This window comes from Alligator mississippiensis, chromosome 7 (genome assembly GCF_030867095.1).
Source record: "Alligator mississippiensis isolate rAllMis1 chromosome 7, rAllMis1, whole genome shotgun sequence".
Lineage (NCBI taxonomy): Eukaryota > Metazoa > Chordata > Crocodylia > Alligatoridae > Alligator > Alligator mississippiensis.
Window position 1 is genome coordinate 59852637 of NC_081830.1, and position 22068 is coordinate 59874704.

Sequence of the window (22068 nt, forward strand, 5' to 3'; positions counted from 1 at the left end):
TTTGCGCGCCCTTAGTTGGCGAGGAAGGGGGGAGCCGAGAGGGAAGGGGGGAGCCGCCAGGCACCAATGATCTCCCACGTCCGCCTTGACGTCGCTCCTCCCCTTTCTCCCATTCATCAAGGGGGGGGACGGTGTCGTCTTTTCAATTCATTTATCTGCAGGAATGATTGCCGCTATCAGTCTCGCGTTCACCGCCCGGCTGAGGAGGTGAAAGTTTCTCCCCAGGAAGATAAACCGCAAAAGACAATATTGTGCATGATTTGCGCCTTTTTTTGCAAAGCGAAAAAAAAAAGGCCCCCCAAAAAAAAGAGGAGGAAAAAAAAAAAAAAAGCTCGGGGAGAGTGCGGGAAGGCGAGGAGCAGAGAAAAATCTCTCGGCCACTCCGCTGCCTTCCCAGAGCCCAAAGCGAACTGAAGGAAGTTTATTTTTGTTTTGTTTTGTTTTTTGTTTTTGCTGCGCGCCTTGATCTCTCTCCAGCATTGTTATCCGCGACCCGCTTCTTCCGAGCCCCCTACCCCCTCCCCGTGCAACCCCGGCAAAGCCAGAGCAGAGACAGTGATTTTTTTGGTGAATATTTTTTATTATTATTATTTGCAACTGCGAGGTCTTTCCCCCTCTCCTCCTTCTGCTTCTCCCCCCCCCCTTTTTTTTTTCCGGCGCGCCGATGCCGAGGGGGGTGATTTTGATGTGGTCGCTTTGGTGGTGATTGTCGCTGACTTTCCAGAGAGGGTGTTTTTGCCGCCGCTGCTGCTGCTGGCTGCTGCTTCTCCTCCGTGTTGTGTGTTTTTGGTCGCTGCGCCGAGAGTGGGAAGATGCTTCTGGATGCTGGACCGCAGTATCCCGCCATAGGAGTCACTACCTTCGGATCGTCTCGCCACCACTCCACGGGCGATGTGACGGACAGAGAAGTGGGGCTGGGGATCAACCCCTTCGCCGATGGCATGGGCGCCTTTAAAATTAACCCCAGCACCCACGAGCTGGCCTCGGCCGGTCAGACCGCCTTTACCTCGCAGGCACCCGGCTACGCGGCGGCGGCGCTGGGGCACCACCACCACCCGACCCATGTCAGCTCCTACTCCAGCGCAGCCTTCAACTCCACCCGGGACTTTCTGTTCCGCAACCGGGGCTTCGGCGAGGCGGCCGCGGCCAGCGCCCAGCACAGCCTCTTCGCCTCCGCCGCCGGCAGCTTCGCCGGACCCCACGGCCACACCGATGCCGCGGGACACATCCTTTTCCCGGGGCTGCACGAGCAAGCCACGAGCCACGCTTCTCCCAACGTGGTGAACGGGCAGATGCGCCTGGGCTTCTCCGGAGACATGTACGGGAGACCCGATCAGTACGGCCAGGTCACGAGCCCCCGATCCGAGCACTATGCATCGACCCAGCTGCACGGCTATGGCCACATGAACATGAACATGGCAGCCCACCATGGGGCAGGGGCCTTCTTCCGTTACATGAGGCAGCCCATCAAACAGGAACTCATCTGTAAGTGGATTGAGCCCGAGCAATTGTCAAACCCCAAAAAGTCCTGCAACAAAACTTTCAGCACGATGCACGAGCTGGTGACTCATGTCACCGTGGAGCACGTTGGAGGACCCGAGCAGTCCAATCACATCTGTTTCTGGGAAGAGTGTCCTCGAGAGGGGAAGCCTTTCAAGGCCAAATATAAACTTGTAAATCACATCCGAGTCCACACAGGTGAAAAGCCCTTCCCTTGCCCGTTCCCAGGCTGTGGGAAAGTGTTTGCCAGATCAGAGAATCTCAAAATACACAAAAGAACTCACACAGGTACAGTACCCTTCTCTGTAGCTTTCTTTCTGCAGCTAGCAGAGCTGAGCTTTCCCCAAAGAGTCTTGGCTGGGAGTCAGGGGAAAAATGGGAGGGGAAAGCATTGGCAAGGGGCACTTGCTTTCTGCAAATGTGGATGGGAGCTGTGCGAGATGCCTTTGGAGCAGGGGGGAGGGAGTGGAAACAATTTCCAAAGCGTCTCGGAAGCAAAATAAAATGAAATAAAATAATTATTTCCCCCCCTAACGTTAATGAAAAGAGAGGGAGAACGACTGTCCTGGAGGAGGGGAGTGAAAGAAAAAAAAAATAGCAGCATCCTGCCTGGGTAAATTTATAGGTTTTAATTAATCGGTCGTCGTCAGATTTTACTGTATCACAATGAGAAATTGGGCTAAATATCCAGGCAGCCAGTTCCTATCCCCTTTTGTAAATCCGGCGTTGGTTAATATTTAATTGCGAGGGGTAATTTGAAAAAATCCGAGCCGAAGATGTTCCTTTCTGATCGTAGCATTAAAATGAGCCCTGGAGATGGGCACAAACTTTTCCAAATCGCAGGATATATAAATCCATAGACTTCGCTGCCTGCTTTTGCTGCTCTCCGTATCTTGCCATTGCCAGGGAGCGGGCAGGGATTTCCTAGATTATTCCCAACGATGTCGGTAGCTCTGAAGGCATGAAGGGGAAAGCTGGTCCTGGTCAGAATAATTTTCAATATTGTATGAAAATATGTGGGCTGGGCAGGCTAAATATCACGAGAATGAGTCAGAAAAGCGGAACCTAGACGCTGAGGCTTGTGTCTGAGCGCTGTAGCGCCTCGTGTATCGCTTGGAGCATTGTGATGAGCAGGACATGCCAGGGGCTGGGAAATTAAAATAAAGCTCTTCTTTTGGGGCGGGGGAGGGGGTCGTGGAAGGGACGGCTCTTTCCACCGTGCCCCGCACAGCGAGGGGAGGTGAAGCCCGGGCGTGGGTCCGGGTGCTGAGAACCAGCAGTCGCGATTTGGGAAGTTGCAGGCGTCTCACGGCTCCGCGCCGCGGGGGCGATTTCCTGCCTCTTCCACCCGAACGGTGCAAATGCGGCTTTCTAATCGGCTCCCCCTTTTTTTCTGCACTAGGTGAAAAGCCATTTAAGTGTGAATTCGAGGGCTGTGACAGGCGCTTTGCAAATAGCAGCGACCGTAAAAAGCATATGCATGTGCACACTTCTGACAAACCATATCTTTGCAAAATGTGCGATAAATCCTACACGCACCCCAGCTCCCTCAGAAAACACATGAAGGTAATGGACGTTGCATTCTTTTATGTGCTCTTCCCCAGCCTTTCTCTCTGACGCTTTCCTGGCGATTTACAACGCTGCTATTTAACTAGCTAAGGCTGGGAGACTTGCAAAAAAAAAAAAAAAGAAGAAGAAGTGCCCTGTGTTTGGCTCTCAGTCTGGCTGTGGCGGTGTAAGGCAGCGTTTGGGAGAAGTGCTCAGTGGCCAGAAAATTGGGAGAGACAAGGGCAATCTGGCCAGGGCTGGGTTTCTTCCAGAAAGGTTTAAACAAGCGCTGTTTATTTGGCTCAAGGGCAGGCGTGCTCCCGAGCGGAACGTGAGGGCTCACAATGGAGGAGCAGGCTCCGGGCTCTGGCCGCGGCGAGCCGGGCTCGGCGAGCGGGGCAACTCGGGGCTTCCAGCAGATCCGCTCCCTTTTGTGTGCCAGGCCCGGGTGCAGCTCACATGGGAGTGCCCTGCGGGAGCCTGGGAAGCAGGTTGTTTATGCAAACAGCTCGAGTCGCGCGTTTCTATGCGCCCAGCAACCTGCATTCCCAGCAATGCAATATTTCCCCAGACTTTGGCCCAGCAAAACGGTCTGTAACATTTCCGAGGCGAAGTTGGGAATTCAGCCTAGAGGTTCCCTGTGGGGGAGGAGGGGGCATGGGGGTGCCCGTAGGGTGGGGGTGGGGTGGGGGGATTAGAAGTCTATATTCCTGTTTTCTATATCTGCCCCCCCCCCCCCTTTTCTACTCTGTTATCTATTTATGTCGTATTTATTTTGCAGGTCCATGAGTCATCCTCCCAGGGGTCCCAGCCTTCTCCCGCCGCCAGTTCAGGCTACGAATCCTCGACCCCCCCAACAATCGTGTCTCCATCTACAGAAAACCAGACCACAAGCTCCTTATCCCCCTCTTCCTCAGCAGTCCATCACACGTCCAGCCACAGCACGCTTACATCAAATTTTAACGAATGGTACGTTTAAAACCCAATACAAACAAAATAATTTTAAAATCCCACAAAAATAACAACCAACCAACCCTATTTAAAAGACTCCAAAATTAATGAACACTTTGAAATCAAAATTAATAAAAAAAAAAAGCTGCCAGTAGACCCAGGACTGACTCAAATGAAGAATCTTTTTTGTTTTGTTTTGTTGAGAGGCTTGGTAGGCAAGGGGTTAGTGCGATGCATGAGAGGACAAGGTTACCAGGCCAGATGCCAACTGTGTAGGGCTTTGCTGGAACCACTGATTAGAGGTCTCCAACTGCATGTCTCCTTGGGCAGCGGCCTTTTTTTCTGTAAATACAGAATTATTAGCTTAAAATGTACTGTTTGATTTTGTAAATAGTTATATCGCAAGTTGAATAAGGGGAATCTGTGGAATTGTGGTCTTTGCATTTATGTGGGGGGAGGGGAAGGGAGGGTGAGGTGCCGGGTGGGGGAGGAGGGGGGAAGAGGGAGGCGGTAGAAATTCAACTATTTGTACTGAATGGCAAGAATGTTCTAGTAAATGTGTACCAAAATGTGAATTACTTTGTATTATTACAGTCTAAACGTCGATCTAACAGAATATTATTGGTATTAATGTGCTTTTTTTGTATAAAGTGCAAACATTTCGTCCCAAAGTCCAGTCTAAGTAGTGCAGTAAAATGTTGTTCCACGTCCTGTCAAGCAATTCGTATAGTGAAAGCCTGGATCTGCGTGTCAAACTGTTACATTTGTTTATGTAAAGTGATATTAAAAAAAGCTATAAACTATATCTGTCCGTTGCTTTTGGCAAATACCAGAACATAATGTATATAAATCCTAATTTCCATATTTATCCGCATGTAAAGGTCCGGTTATACATGTTACAGATATTCAATATTTATGGCTAGAAGAATTGGTATGTAAAATTTAGTTTACAGAACTGTTTGGTAACATTTCGTACCTTATTAAAGATTCTTAAATCCCATCCATTGTGGTAGGAAGTCTTATTCATTCAGCCAACCTGCTGCAACTTCAGCCAGCTTTAGGATATTAAAATAAAACTGTACCAGTTTTTCACTGCTTTCCATTATGTCATCACTAAAGCAGCGACGGTGATATAAATGTGATAAATGAACGGATCCCTGCTGGCATTAGTATAGTGTGTAATTAGTATTTATATCAAAATTTATGAAACAAATTTTCGGCCGCAGTATAATTTAAATGACCTTTGCAGACATAGAATAACAACCATAAAAATAACAGAAATAGATTGCATATGCTACATAAATATTAATGTGGGGGAATTGTGCTAGGGAGTGCCTCGCTCTCCACCAATGAATCTGCCTATACTATGTCCCTAAATTAAATTAATCCGGATAACACATATTAGGAGATTTAAAACAGAGGATATTTTAGTTGCTATTTTAATTTAAAGCATTTATGACCATAACTAATTCTCCTGCTGTAGATTCATGGCTTTCCAAGGGCCTTCCCCTCCCACCCCCTACCCCCTCCCCTTTCTCCCTGGAAGTACAGCACTAGGTTCATAAAGGCGGTTTTTTGCTGATATTCCTTAAAACGTGATGTTAATTTAAATCAATTACTTCGTATGCTGTGCTATTATTATTACTATAATTTTGCCAGTGTTAATAGCTTTCTAAAAAAAATAAATCTAGGGGCTAAGAATTATTTTATGTAATTTGATTATCTTTCTATCTCTTTTATTTATTTCTCATTTACTTAAGAAATTCGTTCCATTGGCTGGCGTTGATACAGTAAATTTGTAAATGCGAAGACAATATAAAAAATCTAAATTACTTGTGCTTAATGACTGTAGCAGAACGCCTTTTCTCTAAATCAGATTGTCTTTCTTGCAGTTTAGTTTGATAGATTTGCAGGCTGTACTGCTTCCACTAACTTAGCTACGGTTGTTGGAACTGTTGGGCTTTGTTCCTTGTTGTAGCTTGCATGATCGCCCCATTAAGCAGACAACATATCAACAGACAACACAAATCATGAGCTTGGCTAAAGCTGCGAGTGCTTGTGATATGTCATAGAGTGAATTGCACAAACTGACCTTCCAGTAGACCAAGATGACACTTTAACAGCTTCTTTAAAGAAATATTATGTGTACAGCAAGTCAATAGGCATATTAACTGCTAGAAGTGGAGGAGGAAGCTGAGCCTGTGCTCATATTAATGCGTTCACAATTTCAGTGTATCTGTAAACTATCCAGAGCATATCACCGAGAGATTTATTTATTTTTTTAAAATGCATTTTGTGCCTCCCTGAACCTTTTTATATTGCTGTCCCCGAGCTATCACAATAATAAGTCTTAATTGGTCAAACTGGAGGGAAAAACCTTCAGCTAGTTGTGCACACAATCCTGGTCTCTAAAGACCTCGCGAGAAATGCTATAGTTTAACTTTACTTTCTACAAAATGTTATTCTTATTATAAGCCTAATATCAGTTCTCAATGAAAAGAGCGCCACCTTGCAGGGTTTTGCGAGATTTAAAGAAGTTCAAGACCATTGGGACCTAACCAGGAATTGTTGCAACTTGCAGAAATGTATTTAATAAGACAAAAATAACCGAGCAAAATCGATGAGTAAGGTCTAAAGTGTTGGTAACTCTGAATAGTCGGAGGGTAGGTGTCCCATCAGTTTAATCGGGAAGGTGTTTAAAAAATAACATAGAGGAAGGAAAATAGTGGGGGATGTAAATGGCCAGCAGTGTAAATTAAAAGAGGAGACATAGGTTGGGCTAAATAGTTGGAAGAAAACATTTGCAAGTTTCTCTGAGCTTATATTTTAGTCCCTAGTGGTCACTTAGCGCGCACCTATTACTTACATGGATCTGAACACATGGCTAACGATTATTCTTTTAGGCTTTTTCTCTGAGAATTGTTTCAGCATCCCAAACGGCTGAGATTTCATTTTTGTTGTTGTGTATTTGGATGGGTTCTCTGAACACGGTGACGGCCGTGAACTAATGAACGATCGCTTCAGCAGCGGTGGTCAGAATTAGGGAGTATTGCTGGAAATAAATAAATAAATAATAAAATAAATAAATAATCGCTAATGCTGAATTCAAATCCACTTCCCAGTTGCTGTGTTCTCTTTGGTTGTCGAGACGAGAATAGTGTTTGGAAACCTCAAGGCACAGGGGTATTTTTCAGAGAAAGATTGTGATTATTCTATCGGATGTTTAACCTGGTTAGCTAATCACTGGAGCAACTTTACAGTAGAAATTAACAGTTTACCATGATCTCTTAACAACAAAGACTCGAGAAGAACAATATTAACGATAGAGGTTTCAAACTTACACGTAGCCTGTTATTTTGTCCCTACCTTTAACGTCTGCTTCTTGAAATGTATTTTTCATACTTTTCTTCATGGGCTATTAGGTTTCGAAATACATGAATGTTAGGAGCGAAATATATTGAGAGACTCTATTTAGCAGAAACGGAAGAGTGTGCTGAAAATGACTTGTTTCGTACCTAGTTGTGTATTTTGATTGAGCCAATATGCTGGGGCTTAAACCGCTGCTCGGTCGTTCTGCATCCGAGAAGTTATTGATAAGTTCCCTAGTGTCAATATGAAACCTGTGAAGATATCCAGCAAGACAGCACGATTTGTCAAATGGTGCCTCGATGCGTGTGCACATACGCACACACCCCGCCTGTGCCATTATGTTTGTGTGATGTGTGCTCGTGTGAGAGATTGTATGTGTGTGTGCGCGCGCGCACACTCTCACAGCATAGATATACATGTTTGTGTTATATGCGAGCACACACATCAACACAGAACAGCAATCGGTCGCTTCTGTCCTTTCAAGAATCGCCTTTCAAATCGCTTTAATCGCTTGTGAATGATCGTTTGCATTTTTAAAAAAAAATCGAGACCATTCATGATACAAGTTAGCCTGCAGAAAGCGAGCCACGTCCGAAATAAAGACATAAGCTTCGAATTGGCCTTGCCTACTTATCCTTTTTCTTGCTTTAACTGGAAGTAAAAATAACAGTCACACCACTGCTGGGCATGCCACTTGGATTTTTTTTATTTATTTATTTTTGCTGAGATCTTGGTTACTTCGGTAAATTGTCACAACCGTGTAAGTTTTTGACACTTAACGAAGCACTTGTTCATTTTTTCAAGAGTCCCTTTTTAGCGGTTAATTCTGTGCAAATGATAGTAATGGGTATTATTTGTGTATACTAGAGTATAAAAAGCATACAGGCTGTCACTGTGATCAGTCCAAGTTCTCTTTCATCTGGGAAATAATTGCAAATAATTATTAAATATAAAACGTCCAAAAGGCAGAATTGCAAAAATTTAAATCTATGGGTAACAAACTAATTTTTAGTAAGAAAAGTGCAGCTGATGTCTTTTGGTGTAAATGAATCGAAGTGTACTGCACTGATAGCTACCACGGTGTAAACTATTGGCGAAATGTATATATGTGTGCTCGTATGTGTGTGTGCTCTGTGCATAGACATACGAAGATGTCTGTCTGTGTGTGTGTGTGTGTGTGTGTGTATATATATATATATATATATATATATATATATATATATATACACATATACATATATATACACACACCAATTTTATACCTGTACATCTGATACGATACTATACATGAATAACAGACACACGCATATGCTTATCCATATTCCACCTCTATACATATAGGCGTGGGTGTGTTTATGTGTGTGTGGAAGGCACACACACACGTGGGGGTCGGGTACTTAACTTTCAGAATTGGTTATCGATCCTGCTGTATTAACCAATCGCAGACATTTAGCCAGGATGTTTAAACAGGAAAGTGCTACATTTTCATTAAAATACAAAAATACTCTTGTGACTCCATTATTGTTGAATGAATGGAGCAACGCATTAAAACGCCCGGAAACCGTTTCATGGGCACACTCTGAGATGCTGAAATTAACAGAGATCTTCGAGTAGGCAAGACAAATTCTCATTTAGAAAAACGTGAGGAAATAAATCTTTTTCGGTTCCATGATTCCAGGCAGCGATTCGATGCACAGATTTCTATCTGATCTCTATGTGATCTATTTTGTTTGTATACCTATATCCATACATAATTGTACATGCTACTAACGTTGCTGGATTTACGGTGCAGATCTATCCTATATATATTTTGTGTATATAAACGTAAGTGCTGGCGCTCACAGATGCATATATACACATATTATTGGAGATACAGAAAAGAGGACTATAATTGACGAAATGTCATTCGTGTTTTTATTTATTTTTTTTAATATTGAGTTGTGGCCTAAACTAAAATAGATCTACCTGGCTGTGTTTGTGTAGGAGTGTCTTTCCATAGACGCAATTAATACAGTAGATATGAGTATAAATTAATTATATTTACAAAGCTAATATTTATTTTAATGTATACAATGGGATTAGTAATTGGACGACTAATTCTAGACTAGAAATAGTGACAAATTCTTCAAATTCGGTGAATGTTTTAAGTTATTCTATTTTATCCCAGGCATACTGTAACCATAGGGTGTGTTATATACAAAGCACAGCCCAAGTTTTTTATTTTATTTTTTCCCCTGCTGAACTCTCTAGGTCAGGTTTGGTTCATTTTCGATAACAAGAAACACGATCATGTGAAACCAGGGGGGCTATTTTTACCATGCAGCTGGAAGCTGTCATCAATTCGTAACATTTATTTCGGCTTTAGAATGATAGTATAAAATAGCATGAAGTTTCCAGATGACGCCCGTACTGTAGACAGGATTTTTCAAGTATAATAAATCAAATTAACTACCTTTTGGATACATGCGATCATACTGGCTCTCTATGAAAAGGCTAATATTTTTTATAACTGTCCGTGTGTATATGTGTGACTTTGCGTGTGTTTACATTTCAAAGGCACACACGCACACAACACCCCCCCCACGTTAGTTGTAGATCTCCAACTAGACCACATGATCAGCAATACACACCGACTCACAAACACGTGTACGTCTGTGTGTTTGTGTATATTTTTCCCAGTGCAGTTTTAGTAGAACCTGAAAGTTCTGCATTAACGCAGGTTAAGACTTCGTAAACCCATATTTTTGGATCTTTCTCATTTGCAAAATCCTATTAGAAACACAGAAGGCTGGAAAAAATGGGAGCAAAAACACATTTTTTTCAAGCTGCACAGACATGTGTTTTCTTTTCGATACTGCCTCTTTCAGGAAGAACGAGTTGGGAATTTGGAGATAGGTGATGGGTGCTGCTTTACTAAGGATGATTCCTAGAAAACAAGAAACGACCATATTTTGAAGAGTCTGCATTTGCCTGCTGCATCAGGCTGCCAGTGTTTCTGAAAGAGTTTCTAATGCCACACATGAAACAGGCTGCTCTCTTTTTAAGTACACACAGTGCTTTGGCTTTAGATGTAGCCTCCTGCGCCTGCGCACTTCCCGGGCTTGGGCACACTGGCTCCACGTGCTGTTGAATATTTATGACTCTCACCACCTCCTAACTGTCTAGAGAAGGTAACCACACAGAGCCTAAATCATCTGAAAACCGCTGGCTTTGCTCCCAAAATAGTTTGGTAGGGAATATGCACGTGTTTGTTTTCAGACATCGATGGTTTAAGTAAGATCATAATATAAGGCAAAGCAGGGTCATAAACCTTGACTACGAGACACCCGGATAAACAGACAATGTAGCAAGCTCAAGCGTTTTGCTCATCAACAGAGTTTCTAATAAGCAGCGTCTGGCTGGTGCTGCACGGGCTCTACTTGCAGCCGAGCAATAATTTGATTAGTTTATATCAAGCGAGCCCTAGATTTGTCTTCTTGTAATTGCTTAAGAAGGAGATCTACTGCCGAGCGGAAAGGGCTTGGCTTTCCCCCCCTTTCTAATGTCACAGACCGGGTCTTATTTCACGGCAGGTCCCGAGTTCCAAGTCGCATTCACGTTCTTGTCCACTTGAAAGAAAGCCAGTATTTACCTACATGGATCTGTATCCCTTTGGAAACGGTTCATGGGCATTTGAGCTTTTGAAGGACTTCCCCTCTGCACGCCATGCATCTGTGTGTCCTCCCTCCCCTCCCCACGGCGGGCTGCACTGATACAACCTATTTAATTTAACGGATACTTTAGCAAATCGCCAGATCCTTCAATACTAATAATTTTCAGATCAGGTGTCCGCTAGCCGCGTGGCTTTCCGTGGTGTTATGTGGCACAGGGGACCTGGAGGAGCCCCCAGGGAAGTGCAGTGTCTCGAGAAGGGAGCGGGGTTTGGGTGTGGATTCCTGCATTTCTTCCCTGAAGCCCGTCTCAGGCGTTGCCGGGCCCGGGCCAGAGCTGCCCACCTCGCCACGTGCGTGCCAGTCACCCACGCGGCCTGGGCATGGAGTCCATTTGCAGCTGCAAACCCGGCACCATTTGCAGCCTGCACCGCTCCTAGGCGCCCAGGGATTTTTTCAGCCTTTGTACGAGAGCAGCATCACAGAGCAGGTTAGAGGAACGGGCCGGCCCAGCAGCACTAATGCGACTTCCCTGCACCCCGCGTGTGGCAGGACTGCTGCCTCCTAGGCCCGATCCCCCGCGCAGCCCCTCCAATGGCGCCTGCTACACCTGCGCCTTGCGGCCAGGTTTCTCGCCGCCCTCAAGCTGCTGCGACTGGCGTCCACTGCCGAGGTAGCAGGAGGGCCGGGCTGGGCTGAGCCGAAATCCCCCAGCCCAGCGGGGGGAGGTGAGGGGGGGAGTCTCGGATCTGCTAAAACAAACGCCCGCCGGGGGACTCTTCCCCCCTGCTTGACTCCGCTGCGCGAGCCAGACACCCCCAAGGTGCTAGATCAGGCCGAGCTGCGCAGGGCGCTGCATTAGCGCTAATCCCGGCCGGCCTCGCCTCGCAGCAGCACGGGAGAGCCCCACGCGGGCTCGGGGCGGCGGCCGCAGGGCCCCCCGCACACCTGCGTCACGTGCCCAGACCGACACAGACACACTGCCCCCCCGAGAGGCTCTCGGCCCGCGGGCTGCCGCGCCAGCACGGCCCCCCGCCGGGCCCCGGGGCCGCCCGCTGCTCAGGGCCCGGCCTTCCCGGGCTCTCGGTGCGCCTCGGCCCCGCACCGCCGTGCCCCCGCCCCCGCCCCGCGGGCCAGCCGCAGCCACCCTGGCGGGGGGGAGCGGGGGTCTGGCCCCGCAGAGCCGGGCTCCCGCACTCCGGGACCTTTGTTTCGGTGGCGGCCGGGGAGAAGGCAGCGCCTGTGCTTTTGCTCCCCCCTCCCCCCCTAAATCCTCTCTTCCAACTTTCTGCCTTTTGCGCTTCCCTTCAGTCCCCTGCTCAGAGCTCCCGGCAGCGTCCCCCGCAATAGCTCCCGGGCCCGGTAAGTGCCGCGTTTCTCCATCGCCGCCTCGGCCCGCTCGGCTCCCCGCGCCCGCCCGCGGCCCCCCGTCCAGCAGCGCCGTCGGGGCCGCGCTCGTGGCCTCCCTCGAAGACTGCGGAGCAGCCCCCTGTCCATCCTGCCGGGGAGCGGGGGCGGCGGCGGCTCGGAGCCCGGGCTCGGCACTGACATGACACAGCAGCCCGTAGTGAAGCACCCAGAGCAGGCAGCTGCCGCCAGGGCTTTTCTCCACGTTCAGTGATGCTTTCATGCCGCCCCCCCCCCCCCGTGTTGCAGACACCCCGATGCCACTCCGAGCTCTGCCGGCACCTGAGCGCTCAGCACCAGGGTGGTTTCCGAAACCGCCTGCCCTCTGGGAACCAGCCCGAGCAGGCAGCGCCCGTGCCGGGGGCAGCCCCGGGTGCCCGCACGTCCCGATTCCGGGGGCGGGTCTCGGGTTGCCACCGTTTAGCAGGAGGCTGCTTGGAAGTTGTGCGGGGTGTTAAATGATACCCTGTGAGCGAGCAGAGCAAAGGGAGCCCCAGGGTCCAGATCCCAGTGCAATCAGAGAGCAGTTGTCCCTGGAGGCTGGGAAGTTGAACTAAGTTGAGGGCAGAGGAGCAGCAGGAAGGGGGGGGGGGGCGCGGGCGGGGGGAGGAGGGAGCGGATCCCTCGCCTTTCGGGCCCTGGAGTGAGTGGTTCAGCACCCGGGAGTTCATGGCGTTTGTTGATTCTCGGAGCTGGCACCTTGGCACTTGGGGCTGGTTATAAATAAGCCCAATCCTCGCGTCCTAATGAATACAGTTCTTCGAAACCCCAGCGCCGAGCAAGCGTGTGAAACCAGCGTCCCAGCTCTGCTAACAAGTGTTGCTATTTCACTCTCTAGTAAAGCTGGGAGGTGTTGCGCATCGTGCACAACAACTACAAAGCTGCAAAGTCTTAAAAGAGATCAAAAGCTAGGGTTACACTTGATTTTTTTTTTCTTCTTTAAATCCAAATGGAATTCGCTCGCGGTGCAGGCTGAGCTCAGCCTGGGAGGGTTGGGCTCGTGCCTTCTTGCACGGGAAAGCCAGTTGTGAGTGATCTTATCTTGGTGTGGCTGGTTCTTATTTTGACATTTCCATAGCTGCAAAACATGCAGGGTTCTTAGATAGTTGAACCCTACCTAAAAAAAGGAATGGCATCATCGGGAGAAAATAATCAAACGCTACTCAGGACATACACTGCGCTTGGGATATTGGAGGTGGGAGGGTGAGGTCAATCTGCGCATCCCTAAATATTTACTAGAGAGACATACATCCATGCCTGTGTGTCTACGCAGCTATCCATGGCAGTGCTATTTAGAGTTTTATTGCAATTCCTTGAGGTGATGCAGTAATCTGAGTGCCCAACTGTCTGGGGGATGAAGCATACATTACATAGAGGCTAGCTCCAGTCCTAGGGGAAAGGCAACGATCGCCCCCACCGTACTCTAGGAGCTTGTCAAAGTTTGTCTTGTTAAGTTGTGCAGGACTTACAGCTCAGGTGCCAGGCACGGGCAACTTTGGAGCTGGTCTGTCGTCTTGAATTTGTTGTCAAAAGGAAGGGAAAGCAGGCGTTCAGTTTTTAATAAATCATGTATCTGATAAAACTAGTCCCAGCTTATCCAGTGCAGAGCAAGAGGCTGCTGTTTTCAAGAGAACGGTGCCTGATATATTAAATACACAGCTTCCAGTGTCGGGCATTATTTTGACTAGCTAAACGTGAGCAGAAATGTTCTTTCCTGCAGCGTGGAGGAAGGGGCAGGAACAAGGGCCCCGTCAGCACTCCTTACTCAGGTGAAACTTCCATCAAAAGCAAGGTTGGCTCTCAAGGCGAGAGCAGGGTCGCTGTTTCTAATCAGCCATCTCTGATAATAAATTATGGGCTGGATTCTGTTTCTACTGAACCTAATAAGAGTCTTGCCACTGAGCTGAGAGGCAGTAGAATTTGACTCTTTATTTATTTGCCCAATTTCATTGCTTAGTAAAATTTGCTCTAATATTATACCTTTGTCAGGAAATGATTCCTCCGGAAGTAATAATATTATCAATGAAAAACGGGTATGTTAGCAAAATATATGCGCACCCACACACCCCTTCCCTCATTTACATGTATTTCAGAAGCCAGATTCCAGCTATACATTTCACTGAATCATCTGACCTTTAACGTGCTGTAGGTGGCTGTTCCCCCAAGCTGGTTATCATTTGAATAAAACCAGTAGAAGGGCAAAAATATGCCTTTCTACAGTCCCCCCCCCTCCCCCTTCCTCAGTTGCTCAATCCTGGGCTGTGTCCTCAGAAACTTCCTTATCTGTAAGGAAGATATGGTGCAGGAACTCTGGGAATGGTTCATTTTCTTCTTCATGTTTGTGCAGAGGTTTTCAGGTATTCCACTCTACACAGAAGGACAGATGAGTGATGCTTCAGATGTTTAACAGTAATTCAAAAAATATATAAAGTATAATGGTGTAAGGCTCTAAATGCTGTATAAGGCCCAACTTTCCTTCAGTATAAAGTCCAACATCTTCTACGGCTAATTTCAAGTAATTTTTGCTAATAATCACTGTCTGGATGGAATGAGGGTGGTGACTCTCACAGGGACTTTTAAATTGATCACACAAGACACACACTTGAATTGGAAATACTATTCTAAAAGAAGTAGTTAGAATATTTCCTAGATATTTTGTATTGCTTATTCTTAACAAAAAGGCTCTTGCTTAGAATATTAAGGTTGTTTGACACTTGAATGACTTGCATTTATTTCACTCTTTTACTAAACTGTATGAGGAAGGAAAACCATACCGAAACTATAAATGAGAAAATATTGTGCAGTTTTATATTGCTAAGAGAACAAGAATATTTTCATTTATTATCTAAAGGAAGTGGAATTTAATAAATGTCTTAAAACCAAACATAGACTGCATAATATATCGTATGTTGTATTGAATGCATATATATAGTTCATTGTATATAAATACATTTCTACCAAGTCTGTGTTTCCAATCCAGACATGTTGTAGGCTTAATTGTTATACCAATAGTTTGTAAATACCCTATAATGTATTATCAACATCATTTAACTTAAAATGTTTCTTTGTATCAACATAACTTTTATTTAACATAACGAATTTTCCGTACTTGTCTTGAATTTACAGTTTGTGGTAAACTATTCAGAAGACTGAAGCCTTTAGGCTTCTTATTACAGGCATCTCAGATTCCGCATGTGGAGTCAGAATGCAAACAATTACATGCATAATTCTAGAGCCTTAGTTTAAATCAAAAGCCTAGTCTTTTTTGTGAGTGAGTGAACGATAGTTGCAATGCTACAACTTACAGCGCCTTTACTGACAGCCACATTATAAAATCAGTTTGGTTCTTGTTATTTATTTTTTATTCACAATAGTTTGCTTACAAGACTTTTACTAAATTGAACATGGTTGGTACCATAGTTCAGCACCTGTCTAATTTCTTTTCTTGTATGCTTTAGTTTAGTTTTTTTGGGGGGAGGGGCAAAACCCCCCACATTTCTGACTTTGATTATTTTCTTAGTGTAATACTTCTGGTAATTACTCAGTATATTCAGGCTTTGTAAGAAATGGTTTGTATTTTCTCACATAATTATTTTTCTCAGATACCATATTATTGACTATCCCTACTAGCCACTATGGAAAAAGATATGCAGGGGATGTAACTACATTTACTATGAAATGAATGAGTTCTGAAATAAGGACTTAATCCAACACACTTTGAAATCAATGGTAGGCTCCTGCTGATTTCAGTGAGAGTTGGATCAGGCCCTCAATTAATAGTAAACTGCAGACCAATATGAATGATTTTACAGGTGGAGCATTTTTGTCTGTTTTGCTTTAGTTTTTAGTTATGGAAAATGATTTGCATGTTAATTCAAATAAATTAGTTTCTTGGAATAAATTAAAGATTAATGATTAATTTCAGGGCAAATATGTATCTTTAGTTTAAAAAAGTGCCTTTGAATATATATTCAATAAACATGGCAAATAACTATCAGAGCTGCTCTAGTCCTTTCCACTATAATGCCCCTTGCAGCCAAATGACTAAAAGTTAGAAACTCACCAGATTACTACAGCTGCTTTCATATGTCAAGGATTAGCAGATACAAGCAAAATATTCTTATACCTGTCTTTTCTAAATATATCCTGATAACTCCCTATCAATGTTGGGATTTGATGGTGAGACTGGTGCTTTGTAAAATGAAAATTTACATGCAGTAAACACTTGTACAGCAATTTGGATATTTCTCTTGATGTGTGCTAGCTATGGGCCGGATCCTGTTCCCACTGGAGGAAGAACAATGTTTTAATGAAAGCAAAATCAGACCGTTTGACTGTAATAAATCTGCCATAAAGTAGAGCTGTTTTTGATCTTTCTGGTTTTATCAGAAGAGCTTCCCTATCCATTGAGGTTTACCCTAAATGTAATTTTTGATTTTCAAACAGAAAGATATTGAGGGCATTTGGCCTTCTCATTCTTTACAAATGCGGTTTCAGTAAAGGTTCCAGAACTCAGTACCACAAATAAGCAGTATTAAATATACTACTATTAAATATACTACTGTATAGTTAAGAATGCCACTAATACATTTAATTTAAAAATGATAATATCACAATATTGTCCAGTGTTTTCAGTCTGGACAAAGTCCCATTCTTACTCTGGCCTGACTCCCATTGGCATCAAAACCTTGCTCTTCAGAAAGCATGGACCCACATTTTAGAATGACACCAGTTGTAAGGAGAACATGTTTCACTGTCTGTGCAGTATTTGGATTCTGTGTTCCAGTAACTGTCATAAACATCCATGCTTTTTGTATTCCTGGGAATACATTACAAAACTTCAAGATACATAAATCTATTGAAAGGCTGGAAAGAATTCACTTCTGATATGAAAGCTATTCAGCTGCAATTGGACTAGTTACAAAAATAACTTTTAAATACAGTCTCTATAGACAAACTCCTAAAGTCCTTAATCCCTCCTCAGCTCTTTTTGATTTTGATCACATTTTACTGATGTAAGAACAATGCAAAGATTTCATAACTTAGACCTGTATATATTTTTCTGCAATTCTAGTAAAGAAATAAAATTCCCCCTTTACCCTCCCTCCCCAAAAAACAATGAGACTATTTCAAGTTCCACTTGCTAAGTGTGCTAAATGCATAAAGTGTTTTGAGTAAATGCCATGCAGCTGTTTGGGAGCTTGCAATTACTGTGGTATTGTGTCTGCCTGCATTTTGTGAACCGCTATAAATCCTGCAAGTGGACACTGCTATTCCTGACACATCATGCTGGATTTTATATAAATCTATAGGTTTTGTTCCAAGCAGACAAAAATAATGAAACATTATAAATATTAGTGGTATTGCTTCAATCTATGGTGCTGTAAATCTCTAGAGATTTACAAAAAGGCAAAGACAACATGAATGCAATTACATGTGATACTATTTTATGGTCTAATTCTATAAAGCAGTGTCTCAGCACTGCCTTGGCAATAATTTTAGACAACTTTTCCAACATCCCATAGAGCCTTTTAATACATTAATTATTTGTTTGGTCAAAGTAAATTTGCACGCATGCAGAATTAAACAAAAGGCCTGATGCTGCTTCAAGGGGAGTTTTGCCTGAGGATAGGCCCATTTATGTTATGGCTCTGACTGAAATCTTCAGATTCAAGGTGGATGTGAACAGTTCTGTGTAACACACTCTACAGTGCCTAGGCATTACAGCTCACATTGGCATTATAAACCTTTCTACTGACTTTCGTGGGAGTTGGAGCAACACCCTGGTCTATAAATTTAAGGGCTGATGACAAAAAATCATTTCCTTCTCGGTACCTTTCCTCAACAGGTGATGTAAAGGTGAACTTCAAATTCTTTCGCTTTTGTCAGGTTAAGATCAAACTTCGCTGTGGTTCTAACTTGTTATTTGCAGGTGTATGCTTATATCATGTTAATTAAAGACCGAGAGGAAAAACCTATCTTTCACATATCAGAGGATTTGGAGTTAGCAGCTGTTATGATCTAGTTTCTATTTTTAAGTATTTTTTTAAAAACATATTCATTACTGGATTAAAATATATATACCTAATATTTATACCTAATATTTTTTCAAAAGTGTCACTGTCTTTTAGTCAGATCTTTAGAGACCCCCTTCCTTTGACTCAAAAAGAGCTAACATCTATTTCTAGTGGTATCATTGATAACATCATTATATCCATTCCAGATTACTTTGTCTGTAGTCCTGACCAAGTCTTTAAAAAATGAATACCAAAATTTAGGCTGTTATATCTGTATTTAGGTGGTTAAATATCCTGAGTATAGCACTCTCCTTTTCTCACGGACTTTAATAAGAGTTGCTAAAATATAAAATAGGTACTAAAAAATCATGAAAGATTTTGGCCCGATTTTTATTTATACTAACCCCTGGCATCTTAAAGGCCATTTTACATTCTGGGGTTCCTTTGGACTGTCAGAAATGGTAAAAAGGTCTTAATATATATGAGACTTAGGCCTGCTTTTCCTTAATTCTTTTAAAGGGGTATTTTGTTGCTTGTGGAACATGTCCTTTTTTCAGACCTGTGCACTAAAGCCCACTATGATTTTGCTAATGACTGGGATGCCTAGTACAGATTACCACATTTTGCAAATTAGTGAGTAATCAAACAAACACAATAAAAAATCAGGGATTTCACATATCAAAATGTGCCTTGCTCATTTATTTTTAAGACCATATGTCACTTTTAAGTATTTGTGTTAATAACTCATGGTTAATAATTCACAGCATATGTGCTGGAGAATATTATTTTTTAAAAGGAATTCAGTGTTAGTAATGTCATACTCCATTGTGGGAGCCCCCAGTGTATTAAAAATCCTTTGTAGGAAAAGGGGTGAGGGTTGTTTTCATTCGTTCTTTTGGGGATGGCCAGTGAGGTTTGTGGGTCATAAGATTTATTTTGTAGTATATGCTGTATGGACTGATCCAAGCCCCAACAAAGACACTGAGTCTTTCATTTGATTTTGTATCAGTGAAAGCCCCATCACCAGGGGTGGTTCCAGAGAGGAAACCCCTTCTCAGACTGTGCCATGGGAGCAGCAGCTGGGGACATTTTAGTTCCTGAAGCAGATAAGTATCACACCTCTTTTTCCCTCCATGCTCAATGGCATGTCCTGTCTCCTTTCATGCCCCTGTCTACTACTGCCACTGTCCCCAGCTGCCCTGGGGATGGGAGGACAGAATTTCAGAGCCATTCCTACCCTACTCCAGCAGGGCTTGGTTGAGGACAGTGGTAACAGATGGATTTCTTATCCCTGCCAGATACTCCATATGTTCCCCACCAGCCCAAGAGCAGGCTAAGGAAGGGAGGACTTGGCTGTCACTGCTGCTGCTGCTGCTGTTCATGGCTGAGCCCAGCTCCTGTGCAGTCCATCTGGAGAAGTACAGAAGTGGCTCTGAAGCTCCCCCTGCCTTCAGGGCAGATGGAGATAGTGGGGACAGTGGCAGTGGTAGGTGGAAGAGGGGACAAATGGGATGGGAGAGGAAGGGATGTGCCACTGAGCATGAAGGGAAAGGGAAGGGGTTCTGAGAGTCACTGGGCACATCTACATGTGCAAATGCTGCTGCGTGGCTTTACTCCGGAGTAAACCCTCCCTTGGCAGGCATCTACACATGCACCCATTTGGGAGCAGATTTGCTGCTCCTGGCAGCAGTCCGCTCCCACCCCCTCCAGCCCTGCACCAGCTCCCTGCAGCAGGCAGGGGGAGCTCTAGGCTTCCCCTGGGTACTAGCCCAAGGGTTGGCAGGGAGCATGGGGCCAGGAGATGGCTGTCTCCTGGTGGGGGCTGGGAGACTGCTCCCCATCCCCAGGACCTGCCTGCTGTCAGGGTGGGCTCCTGTGGCACAGCCTGAGTGGGGACAATGCCCCCCTACCCCAGCAGCAGGGATTTCCAAGTCTGAGCTCCCCAATCGGGGGCAGGGGGCCTGGAGAGAGCTGCAGAGGGGAGGGGTGGGTCCCAATCCCCTACCCCCATCTACCAATGGGACAGCTAGCAGGGAGCCCCCTCACTGTTAGCTGCCCCACTGGTGGATCGGGGCAAGGGGCTGGGACCTGCCCCTCCCCTGCAGCTCTTTCCAAGCCCTGTACCTCAATTGCCTGATTAGGGCATGAGGCTGGGAAAAAGCTGCAGGGCTGGGACCTTCCCCTAAACAGGACACTTCCTGGCCAGCCTGAGGCTTCACAAGGAAGTCTGCACATGCAGCCCAGAGCTGGCTGGGGACTGCCAGAAATAGTATAGTTCCTGGCCAGCTCCAGGCTGCTCATGCAGACCTCCCTGCTCAGCCCAGGGCTGGCCAGGAATAGTCCCAGTTAGGGGCAGGTCTCAGCCAGCTCCAGGCAGGGTGAGGAACTCTGTGCAGTGAGCTCTCTGCCCCTACTCTGTGATTGTGGATCAGGGGCTGGGAGCTCCCTGCTGCTGGTACAGCAGGACATTGTCCCTGCCTAGGGCTCCCACGGCATAGCCCACCTCAGCAGCAGGCAGCTCCTGGGGGCAGGGAGCAATCTCCTGCCCCCTGCTGCCCAGCTGACTGGGAGCAAATTTAGTCCCGGTCAGCTGTTGACACATACCTTACTGTGCAGTAATTACTAGGCTGTTAATTTTCTACTTGCATTCGAAGGTAGGAAATTAATTGCTGAGTACAGCAAATTACTGTGCAGTAAGGCTGTGCACATGTAGATGCAGATTAGGCAGACACTTACTATGCAATAATTTGCTCTACTGCTCAGTAAAGCATCTCTTGTAGAAATGGACAGTGGGGAGGAATTCTTACCTGATTCAGGAACTTAAAAAAAGTCCCCAGCTGCTTCTCCTATAGTGTGGTCCACTCACCCTGGTGGGAGAATGTGCAGTGGGGACAGCCACCCCTGCAGCACCAGTCATTTCTCCTGCATTCCTCTTTACATAACCTTGGATCTACCCATGGTCATCACTCTTCTATTTCATTGAGCATTGGCATGTACTCCATGTTCATTTAGAAAGAAGGGTAGTTTGACCCAAATGCTCAGGTCACTGGTTTTTCTGTTAGTCAGAGTGCCAACCATCTCTGAGCTGGATTTGGTCTTGTGTCATGGATCAGAGCAGATTCTCAGTAGAGGTGTGCGAAACAGGCCCTATTCAATTTGGATTTGTATTTGGCCCAAATCAGGGACAGTGATTTGATTTGTTGATTCAGATCACTGTCCCTGATTTGATTGAGCTGAATCCAAATCTGAAGATTTGATGCTGATTCAGAGAAACAGTGATTTGGATATAGACACAGCATTAATTGTTTTTTCTACATACCTTGAGGTACCAGGCATAGCTCGTGAACTCTGTGATGCTGGGGTAGATGGAGCATCCCACGGGAGCATGCGGGGCCCCCAGCATGCTTGGCGGTAAACCCAGAAGTGGACTGGAAGTACTTCCAGTCTACTTCCGGGTCTGCCAGGGAGTGCATTGGGGGCCTTCTCTGCACCCTCTTGGCTCAGCAGTTGGCCATGGGGGGATCCCGGGTGCCCCCCCAGACCCAAGAGGCACCTTTCACTGAGCCAGAGAGGCTCCCAGGCAGACCCGGAAGTGGACTGGAAGTGCTTCAGGTCCACTTCTGGGT

The 22068-nt window shown here is 45.4% G+C and overlaps 1 protein-coding gene across 1 annotated transcript; it reads left to right on the forward strand.

Annotated features, from left to right (window-relative positions):
- Positions 1-137: 137 nt before the first annotated feature.
- Positions 138-4451, forward strand: LOC102558366 (zinc finger protein ZIC 1). The gene is made up of 3 exons (XM_006278598.3): positions 138-1788; positions 2903-3066; positions 3830-4451. The coding sequence occupies exons 1-3, from the start codon at positions 813-815 to the stop codon at positions 4025-4027; spliced, it is 1338 nt and encodes a 445-aa protein (XP_006278660.1). The 5' UTR covers positions 138-812; the 3' UTR covers positions 4028-4451.
- Positions 4452-22068: the final 17617 nt, after the last annotated feature.

Coding starts and splice junctions, on each gene's coding strand:
- LOC102558366 (XM_006278598.3), top strand. CDS start 813: ATGCTTCTGGATGCTGGACCGCAGTATCCCGCCATAGGAGTCACTACC. Junction 1,789..2,902: donor ACACAAAAGAACTCACACAG/GTACAGTACCCT, acceptor TTTCTGCACTAG/GTGAAAAGCCATTTAAGTGT. Junction 3,067..3,829: donor CCCTCAGAAAACACATGAAG/GTAATGGACGTT, acceptor TTTATTTTGCAG/GTCCATGAGTCATCCTCCCA.